This window comes from Vicugna pacos, chromosome 11 (assembly GCF_048564905.1).
Source record: "Vicugna pacos chromosome 11, VicPac4, whole genome shotgun sequence".
In the NCBI taxonomy this organism is placed as follows: domain Eukaryota; kingdom Metazoa; phylum Chordata; class Mammalia; order Artiodactyla; family Camelidae; genus Vicugna; species Vicugna pacos.
In genome coordinates this window covers 7988891-7998555 of record NC_132997.1, presented here as the reverse complement: position 1 = coordinate 7998555, position 9665 = coordinate 7988891, and the positions used below count along the sequence as shown (strand labels likewise).

Sequence of the window (9665 nt, the reverse complement as noted above, 5' to 3'; positions counted from 1 at the left end):
CTGCATATCCAGCTGGAGAAGTTCAGCCTGCCAGACTGTGTAATCAGACAAGTGGACAGTTTTCCTGCTCCCAGGACTGTGCTACTGAGTGTGCACAGTGGACACAGGCTGTCTCTAATCCCAGTTCCAGCCCTGCTACCTGCGTGACCTTGACTCATGAGCTCTAACCTTCCAGCAAGGGCCTCAGGCTTTCTCACTCGGTTTGCCTTAGAGAACCGAAACCCTCAGACCTCAGGATGCTATTGCCCATTTCTCCTGTGTGGGGACTGTTTCCTACTGGCGACACAGAGTGTGAGCACTGGTTTACACACACATACACACACACACACACACACACACACACACACAAAGACACTCACATTGACACCCGTGTACAATGACATTGAATAAGAATTATCGCGTCCCATCATAAGAGGAACAGACACGGAGGAGGAAGTCAGAGGAAGATAAGTTGGGTCGCAGGCAACACCTACAGGTGACATGACTCTCCAATTTTTTAGGCCTTATTCCACTTGCACCTGAGGACATCCCTAGAAGTACTTTCTAGAATCATTCCCACTGGGCAGCTAGGGAGACACACTGGCCTGGACACACACCAGGACTTCCCCAGGATGGAGAACAGGTAAGGATGAGGAGTGGATTCTGGAAGCCAGGGCGTCTCCTCAAAGCTGCATGCAGACCCTCCCCGGCAGCTATAGAGACGGCGGGGCTGCTCTAACTGTGCAAGGTGCGGGTTCGCGTGGAGAAGGGCGTGAGCAGGCAGCAGCCCAGAGGGCTGTGTGTGGAGGTGTTGTCTGAGGAGGGGGTTCCAGGAAGTGGACCCCAGGAAGTGACATCACATCCTTAACAGACCCCAACCGAAATGGAACCTGGTTACCAGGCACCCACATTCTAACGACGGCTCCAGAGCCAGTGCACTTGGCTGGAGACAGTTGAAGACACAGGATGTTCTCCTCTTGTTTCCCGGTCTCCCGGGGCTTCTCCGCCAGGAAACCCTGGACTGCGAGGTTCTTCGGTGGCTGCAGGCGTCTGTGGAACCCTCCACCCAGGCGCCTGTGGCCTATTTTGAGGAGGTCACCTAAGGTAACGCTGGGTGGCCTGGAGAAGGCCAGTCTGGGACCGGCCTCCATTGGGGGCCCTCCCTGGGCAGGCCCGCTTTCCCTCATCTCCATGTCGCTGAAGGGGGACTTGAGAGGAGGTGTCCCCTCTGGGCAGGAATGGCTTGTTGAACACTTGGTGACCTGGGGGTCCTGTCATGGCCGCACCCAAGGACAGGGCTGATAAGGGGGATAGAGGACCCCTGGGGGGCATCTTCTCTGTGTCAATGGGAATACAAGGCTCCCACTCTGTCAGCTTTTCTGCCCCTGAAGGAGGTCTGTGCAGACAGTGGTGGATGTGTGTCACGACTGCAGATGTCTTATGGGTCGGAGAAGCAGACAGGGCTCTGAGGCTCCTGCCTGGCCTCTGGGCACTGTATTTACAGGACTCCACACACGGGACGGGACAGGACCTGGTCCACGGAGATCCCCGCTCCACCTCCCTGCAGGAGGCGCAGGTGCCCCACGACAGCAGCAGAGCCCAGGACGCGCTCAGGGTGAGTGTGAGCGAGGAGACTCCACACCCAGGAAGCCCCGGGCCCCGCTGCTGCCCCACTTCTCCCCTGGGCTGCCTCTTAAGAGAGCTGCTGGCAAAGGGATCTGATGCCCCGTCTCCCCCATCTGCCGTCACAACCCAGGACCTGCCTTGGCCAGACGCAAAGTCAGTGCCCACGTACGAGTCCGAATCTCAGAAAGAGACTCGGACAGAACTTCAGTATACGTAAAGTCAAGGGTATTTCTGCATTTTTCTACACGTTGTCCTGTTTCTTCTCCATCCCCAAGTGTCCACATTCACCTGAAGACCCTGAGCCCTCCCAGCCCAGGCTCAGCTGCTGTGTTCTCATCCCTTGAACGGGGTGTTGTGACAGCAGTCACGGGGATGAAGTGGTGCAGGCAGGGAGGGGCCGGCACTGCGGTGCCGACACAGGGATCCGAGACACTGATGCATTTCATCATCGCCCTTCACCCCTGGTACTGATGATGCCGAGAACCTTGGATCTGCTCAGGGCTCCCCTGTTCCACCTCAGGCACAACAGCTTGAGGCTTGAGCATTCGGTCTAATCTCCAGCCCCAAGAGCCAGGGGGTCCCCGGTGCTGCCTCTGATTCATGTCTCTCCTCCTTCCACCCCAGGGGGGAGCTGGACCATCAGGGAGCAGGGATGAGGCCTACAGGGCTTGGAGCCTCCGGCGACACAGGCTGGAGAAGCTGGTGGCAAAGCTGGTGCCTGCCGTCCTGGGCGGCCAGCCATCCTATGTGAACACATTTCTGGGCAGTTATCGAACTTTTGCCACCGCCCAGCAGGTGCTGGACCATCTGTTCCGAAGGTGAGCACTGTGTCTTCATGGGACATTGGGGACCTGGCCACCTACCAGCAGTGCCATGAGGCATTGTTCCTCTACCTCTCTGAGCCTCAGGGTCCCCCCTGAACACTGGGGTCAAGAGAGGATCAGGCCCTAGGAGGGTAGGAACAGAGGGAGACCTTCATGGAAGGTGCTCTCCAGGGACCTGGCTCACGGAAAGGGCAGCTGGCGGGGCTGTGGTTGTGCGAATTTGTCATTGTCCTCCTGCCCAAGGGCTAGCGTCTGCCTCCTGTGTCACTGGGACTTCGGCCTTGGGCGCAACTGTTTTCCCATTTCAAAGGGGATCTGTGATGCCATTAGCTGTCCCTGTCCTGGGAGAGTGAGAGCAGGGATCCCTGGGAGGGACAAGTGGGGTCCCAGGCCCACTCAGATGTGCGCCGTGGGGCCAGGTGGGCTCACTCACTCATTCCTCAAATGTATAGGAAGGGCCCCCAGGGACAGGGGCTTTTCTAGGAACAACCATCATTTAATGCATCGAGCAGACATCAGCCCTGCCCTCCAGGGCTTCCATTCTCTCGGGTGTCACACTGTCACACTAGACAGCACATCCAGCTAGTGTGCTCGGGACAGTGCATGTGACGCCTTCCTGCTCTCCTCTAGATACGGATGCGTCCTCCCTGTTACAGAAGAGGACGGGGGACCCCTGCACCAGCTGAAAGAGTGAGTCTCTTGGATTGAAGCGGGAAGGATTCCTTCCCCAAATAGTGTGTGAAGCTCTGGGCTCTCTGGTTGGGCAGAGGTGGGCGGAATCCTGGATCCCGCATATCCTGCGAGTCTGGCTTGAGAGCAGAAGTCCTAGGGCTTCCCCTGGCAAAGAAGAGACGAGACCCAGAGAGCTGTGGATGGGACTGTGGCGCTGTGAGGGGCATCTGGGAGGTCAGAGGACAGAGTCAAAAGTGAAGAAAACCCACAAGCATCCCCTATCCATCCCATCCCTGCCCACACGCCCTTTGGGAGACACAGAACACGAGGGGTGGAGAGCATCCTGCCCACCATCTAGGGGAGCCTCAATGGTGGGGACTCAGCTGGTGCTCAGGGGACCCAGGGAGCCTCAGGGGACAGCTGAGCCCATCCTGATGATGCTGAGTGGCAGGGGCATGAGGAGACCCAGGCAGGGTCCCTGGAGGATTCTGCAGCCAGCAGGTGCAGGAGCTAAAGTCTGAGGAGTGAGGAGGCCCGTGGGCAGCCTGGATGGCCGACACAGCCTGTCTGTTCCCTCCTGGCTCAGGCACTCATAGAGCAGTTCCTGTGTCCCTTAGAGGGCAGTGGCCAGAGCACACAGCCTGCCTGTCCTCACAGACGTGCCATCCAGTGGGGAGGGGCAGGGAGAGGGACATAGCAGTGTGACAGGTGTCCCTGAAGCGGTGGACAGGTGGTCACGCCATTGAGCCAGGGCTGTCCCTTCAGAAGGCTTGTAGCAGCCCCTCCTCTGTGTCCAAGCCCGCCTCTGCCCACACTGCCAGCTGAGATGGGACATGGAGCAGAGCCGGCCTCTGGATGGGCAGGAGCCAAAGGCAAAAAGGCCCAGGTCCCTGCAGGGCTAACCTGGGAGCCCAACGTGGTAGGAACGGCCAAGGCTCTGACTCTGGTGTCCCCCTGACTACCCCCAGGGCCATGGCCTCCATCCTGGGCACCTGGATGTTCCAGTACCCAGACGATTTCCACCAGCCTCCAGAATTCCCATGCTTGAAGACCGTTGTTGCTTACGTCGAGCTCAGCATGCCTGGCTCAGACCTGGAGCGGCAGGCCCACCTCCTCCTGGCACAGCTGGAGCAACTGGAACTCCCAGAGGCAGACAGTGATGGTGAGGAGGATGCAGGGTGGGGGATCTGGTGGGTGGGGAGGGGAAGGCACTGGACCCCACAGAGCAGAGTCTGGGAAGACTCCCTGGGGGTGGAATCCTGGAGTGAGATTTGACTGAGTAGCAGTGAGGGCTCCCCTGGCTTTGGGAGACCCGTGGGAAAGCAGTCCTACTGATGAGAGTTTCCCTTCTTGGAGCTACAGCACCAGCTCCAGGACCCGCTGGGGAAACCCCTCTGGGTGGAGAGCCAGCTCCAGCTCTCCCGCCTGCGACAGCGCCAGAGCCAGAGCCAGAGCCAGAGCCAGATCCAGAGCAGAGGGACGCGCTGTAAGTATCAGTCCAGCTCGGCTGCCACCCGTCGCCTTCAGGGCCGGGACGCCCACTGTCCTTGAGGTGTCTGTGATTTAGAATTCCGGATTATTCTTAGAGGTGATAACATATTCCTTGCGGCTTGTTGTGTCTGTGTTTTATTGTTAATAGAAACATCAAAGTGCCCTACATGTCTCTGTTTGGATAGACTCACTTCTCTGCACCAGACACACAGGGCGGGGATGTGGCCAAGTGGCCCCAGCACATTCCCACCCTCTCCCTGCAGGTCCTGTGAGGCAGCGGCCTCCTCTCTCTTGTCTGCTGTGGGCCCAGGGCCCAGCTCAGGGCCTCCGCCAACACTCCCTGAGACCCCACCCTTGGTAAGTGGCCGCCCATGTCATGATCAAGACAAGGACTTAGAAGGCAACCCCAAATTTTGATCTTAGAGGATTTGTTTTTTCCCAGCAGTGAGACTGATTTTGTGTTTGTGTGAATGTTGCCTGTTTGTCCGACATCCATGGAGCCAGCGGTTCACATGCCATTCCCCATACGGCCACCAGAGGGAGGGATGTCACTGCTTCTGAGAAACACTGTTCCATTCCAAAGTGGTCCTTCCCAATTTAGCCCTCCTCAGAACATGTTTTAGAAAGTGAGGATTCCTTTAAGCTATAGAGGTTTGGTTTTTTCCTTCAATCTCGTTTCAGGTCTAATCTCAATACACCTTCATTCACAAACAGCAATTGAGCCACTGAGTGGAAGTTGTCACTTGGGATACACAGACGTGTGTTCTTCTGTGTCCAGCCCCCATCTGTGTCCACCTCTGTCCCTTCCTCTCTCCCTCCAACCGTCTGCGTTTGTAAATATCTATTTAAATAAAAGACTTTGACAATCAGTGCAATGTACAAGAGATATTTTAATTCATGTTGCCTTGTGTGCGTGTGATGTAGATTTGGGTAGAAAGCGGTCTGCTCACAGGACAGTGGGGTTGTCCCTGAATCCCTAGGAGACAATTGAAGCGGGGCAGTAGGTCTCAGTGGGAGTCACTCACCGGGGAAGGTCTCCTGCTCAGCACAGCCAAGGTGGGTCCTCATCGACTTCTATCCCCAGAGCACTGAGTCTGCTTTCGCCTGGGGCGCTTTGCTACAATCCCGTGTATCCTAAAGTGTCAGAAGAAAGAACAGTGATGATAAGAACTGTGGGAGAGGGACAGGTTTTGATTTCAATTACCTGCTCCTCTACCTACAACGGCTTTCCCTGGATTGTATTATAAGGAACGCTCAGCAACCTGGGAGCAGAGTCTACACCTTGGACTTGAGCATATTACAGGTCTCTCGCCCAGCACTTGGCCAAGAAGATGGACGTGTACTGCTGAGTGAATAGAGTTGGGAGGGAAGATAGGACAGGTTAGGGGAATGTATTTGAAATGGGGACTCTCCTGGAGCTTTCCTGACAGGAAGTCATCAAACCTAGGCACCTTCCTCCCCTGCCAGGCCCTTTACTCCTGAAGACCTTCCCACAGAGCCCCTCAGCCAGGACCCACATGATCCCAGGGCTCTCCCACATCACATCTCAGCATCTGCTCTCACTTCTGTTCTCATTTTGGCCCCCTTGACTCTCCTACTGTGTGGCTCTGCACTCTAGGTCTCAGGGGACACCTCTGACTCCCTCAGGGATCCAAAGTCAGAATATTAGATCCTACGGACCTGAAGTTTCACGATGGGACTGAATTTATGAATCAGTCACCACATGGAGAAATACCGCTCTGCATGACTGTCATAATGCGGGGGGGGGGGGGCGGTTTCTCTGCAACAATCCATGTTAAATCGATGGCATAAAAGAAGCATGTTTTTCTTGCAATGAGCATCCCTACTAAATTTAGCCATTTCTCTGATGAGGCTCTAAAAGACCTGACGCATTACATGAGGAACGGAGTGAAGTGATATTGTGCTATAACGCAGTATATAATGCTGTGATACTTCTAAAAATTGTTATTATCCAGTTGGGCTAGGGTAATTGAAAAAAAAATAACCTTGTGACCCTTGAATTTCAATATGACTCTTGAAATTTCTCATGTTTCCAGGAAATTCAGAAGATGGTGGTGAACTCACCCATTTCTTTCTCGGCATTCGTTGAGATGGTCCTGTGTTTTCTCCTCACACTGTTAATGGAATGGAGTACAGTCATGCATTTTTCTAAGGTGAAGCCATCCTGCATTCCAGGAATCAATCCCACTTGCTCATGGTGTGCAGTTCTTCTTACACAGATGGGTACGAATGACAAGTTTATAGATTTTTTTCTGCCCTTTCTACCTCAGCTCAGGCTTCCTGCGCCCTGGTAGGGTGGCTGGTGGTGGCCAGGACACAACACTGAACCACAGAGGGTTTTGCCTTCTCATTAGTCATGATAATTGTTCTTAGTAACCCCTGATGCTTGATTTACACAGTCATGACTGTCAGACAGACCTGCACTCACCCATTCCCCCCACCCCGTGTCTCACTCTCCACTCGATCCTTCTGGGATTCATTCGCTTCTTTTTTCAATCCACCCGTTCTCACTCTCAGTGACAGCCTGACAGCGGCAAACTCTCTGAGTCTCTTGGATCTGAACACAATGATATTTTGCTTTTACTCCTGAGTCATGGCTTAGAAGGAAAACTAGATGGACATTCCTGTGATGTGTCCCTTCGCATCTGAGATGTCATTCTGAAGTCTTGAAGTCAGTGGCAGCCTGGCCTCGCACAAAGTAGGCTCACTTGGACCGCCGGGCCCTGGCTGGTCTGAGAAGCATCCGTGCAGATGGGGCACTGCCCTTGGAGGGGCATCAGCAGGGCCCTCGCGGGTCAGGAGGCAGGGGAGGGGAAAAGTGGGCAAGAGCCTCTCCTGTGGTTTCCATGGGGATCAACAGGGAGGCAGGACTAGCAGGTGGGAGGACTCAAGCATCTCTGGGTGGAGGGGCTGCCCCTACTTGTCTGTCCCCGCCCTGGGTGTGCTCACTGGCATCTTCTACTGTCTCTAGGAACTGACTAGCCCTGGGAGGGGCAGCCCCTCCAGGCTCAGTGGGACCCAGGTGTCAAAGTGTCAGAAAACAGACAATAAAAAACGGCTAGCATACATGTCCAAACCACAGGCCTCCGTTTCCACATCCGTGGAGGGCGGGATTGGTCTCAGTGGCCCTCCAAGGCCCAGCCCTGCACTCTCAGAGTCCAGCCAGCTCCCAGGACCTCCCCAAATTCTGGTCCTAAGCGTCTGGGCTCAGCTAGGCAGCCACACCACTACCCAGCCCTGCAGCTCAGGCATTTCAAGGCCAGTGGGTCGCCTGGGGCCTCTGTGGGAGAGCAGGCCGTGGTGGGGCTGCTGGCTCAGCCTCCAGGTTGGACTTCACAAATGGAACGGGGGGCTCTGGGCTGGAATAATGCAGGCTTGTTCGCCACGGGAAGGACGGGGGTAACCGAGTCAGAGCACAGACTGCCAGTGCCTGGAGAACCATGCTGAGGCCAGGGCCGTCGGGGTCGGCAACTGGGAGCGCGCATCCTGCCGGGATCCTGTAAGATGGTGGCTGCTGTTTAATGCTGACGCTCACACTGCCCAGAAGGCTTCTGGAAATAAACACGCTCTCATAAACACAGGAACTTCCTGAGAAACAGTCAAACAAGGCTGGGAGACAAATGCAGGGCACGCGGCACGCGGCCCACCAACCGTCAGACAGCACCCCTCGCACCCACTCCCTTTGTCACCACGGCTGCCTGGCCTGTCAGTGGAGACGGCGAGTGGCCTGGTTTCCTGACCGCTTGGCCAGTGGCCAAAAGTCAGGGCTGAGGTTGGCACTTGTCCACCAGTGCTGTCCAGGGGACAGCAGGTGCCACAGAAGGATCTGTGGGGGCTCCTTGTGTCTGGCCAGAGGGACAAGATCTGCAGAGGGGTGTGGGGGTGCTGATCCTGCACCCAGGAAGTACACTGGCTAACTGGCCGTCCTTTCCTGGAATCCCTGAGAGCCAGCAAGATGGGCGCCTTGACATTTGGGACAGGACTGAGCCACCCCATGTCTGTCCTGAGTCTTGTCTTTCTGCCTGTCCTCCTGACAAGGTGGCGCTCTGCGCATTCTCATCTGGAGACAGGAAGACAGAGGCTCACAGGGGCACAGTGACCTGCCCAAGGCCACACAGCCGCAGCCAGGAAGGACTCAGACTCCATGTCCAGCCCCTTCCCACTGGGACATGGCCTGTAGCTGCAGAAGGCCCCAGCTGCAGCCCACAGAGGGTTCTCGGGAGTCGTTTTGACTCCAGAACCAGGGAGAGCAGGAGACCCCCACGCCCCACATCTGCAACTGATAGCTACTGATAACAAAAACAACAACAAAAAAATAGGCACGTCCAGAGCGGCCCAGGGCCAGAGTATCCTTCTTGAAGGCAGAAGTTGAGTCAGCTGGCCTCCTTCTTGCCAGGTTGGGTGGGATCCTGGTCCTCAGCACCTGCCACGGCACTGGTGGCTTGGGGGACCCCGCAGCCTCTAAAACAAGCTCCTGGACCCCCTTGCCAGCCACTTGTCATACCTTCTCCCTTCTGGCTGCCAGGATTTCTTTAATATTCCTCTTCCCATCCAGGTCCGAGAAGCACCCCAGGTTGTCGGGGATGGTGTGGTGGGTCTGGCAGGCAGGACAGGTCACAATGACCACACCCTGGTGATAGGCAAGCTTGGAGATATGCTTGGAGGACCCAGTCCCACATACATTGCAGGTGAAGACTAGCTGGTAGTGCGCGGGCGCGGGTCCCTTCTCGGAGCTGGAGGGACGCCAGCCCCAGCCCCAGCCCCAGCCCCAGGCCCGCCTTCTCCCTGCGGCCTCCAGGCAGGCACCGAGCCCCCAGCCGCCACCTCAGGCCAAGCATCCGGGAGTCCCGCGCCTCTCAACAGTCTCGGCAGGCAGCTCAGCTCTGCCCACAGGATCCCGCCCGCAGGCCCAACCCGCCATGATCTGCGCAGCGGAGACTGACCCCCGCCCCGGCTCTCCAGGCGCCCCGGCTCTCCCCGCGCCGACAAGGCCGCCCCCCACCCCAGCTGTCCCGCCGCAGCCATAATCGCCCATCGCCCCATGCCCCGGCT

The 9665-nt window shown here is 56.6% G+C and overlaps 1 protein-coding gene across 2 annotated transcripts; it reads left to right on the top strand.

The window, feature by feature from the left end:
* The first annotated feature begins 863 nt into the window (after positions 1-863).
* LOC116279528 (ral guanine nucleotide dissociation stimulator-like) lies at positions 864-7072 on the top strand. 2 transcript variants are annotated; one of them, XM_072970893.1, is made up of 8 exons: positions 864-1083; positions 1484-1594; positions 2230-2423; positions 3060-3119; positions 4070-4263; positions 4464-4587; positions 4856-4949; positions 6650-7072. In XM_072970893.1, the coding sequence occupies exons 1-8, from the start codon at positions 946-948 to the stop codon at positions 6905-6907; spliced, it is 1173 nt and encodes a 390-aa protein (XP_072826994.1). In that variant the 5' UTR covers positions 864-945; the 3' UTR covers positions 6908-7072. The 2 variants fall into 2 exon arrangements, with proteins under 2 accessions (XP_072826994.1, XP_072826995.1); XM_072970894.1 differs by lacking the exon at positions 6650-7072 and adding an exon at positions 5274-5461.
* The last annotated feature ends 2593 nt before the right edge of the window (positions 7073-9665 follow it).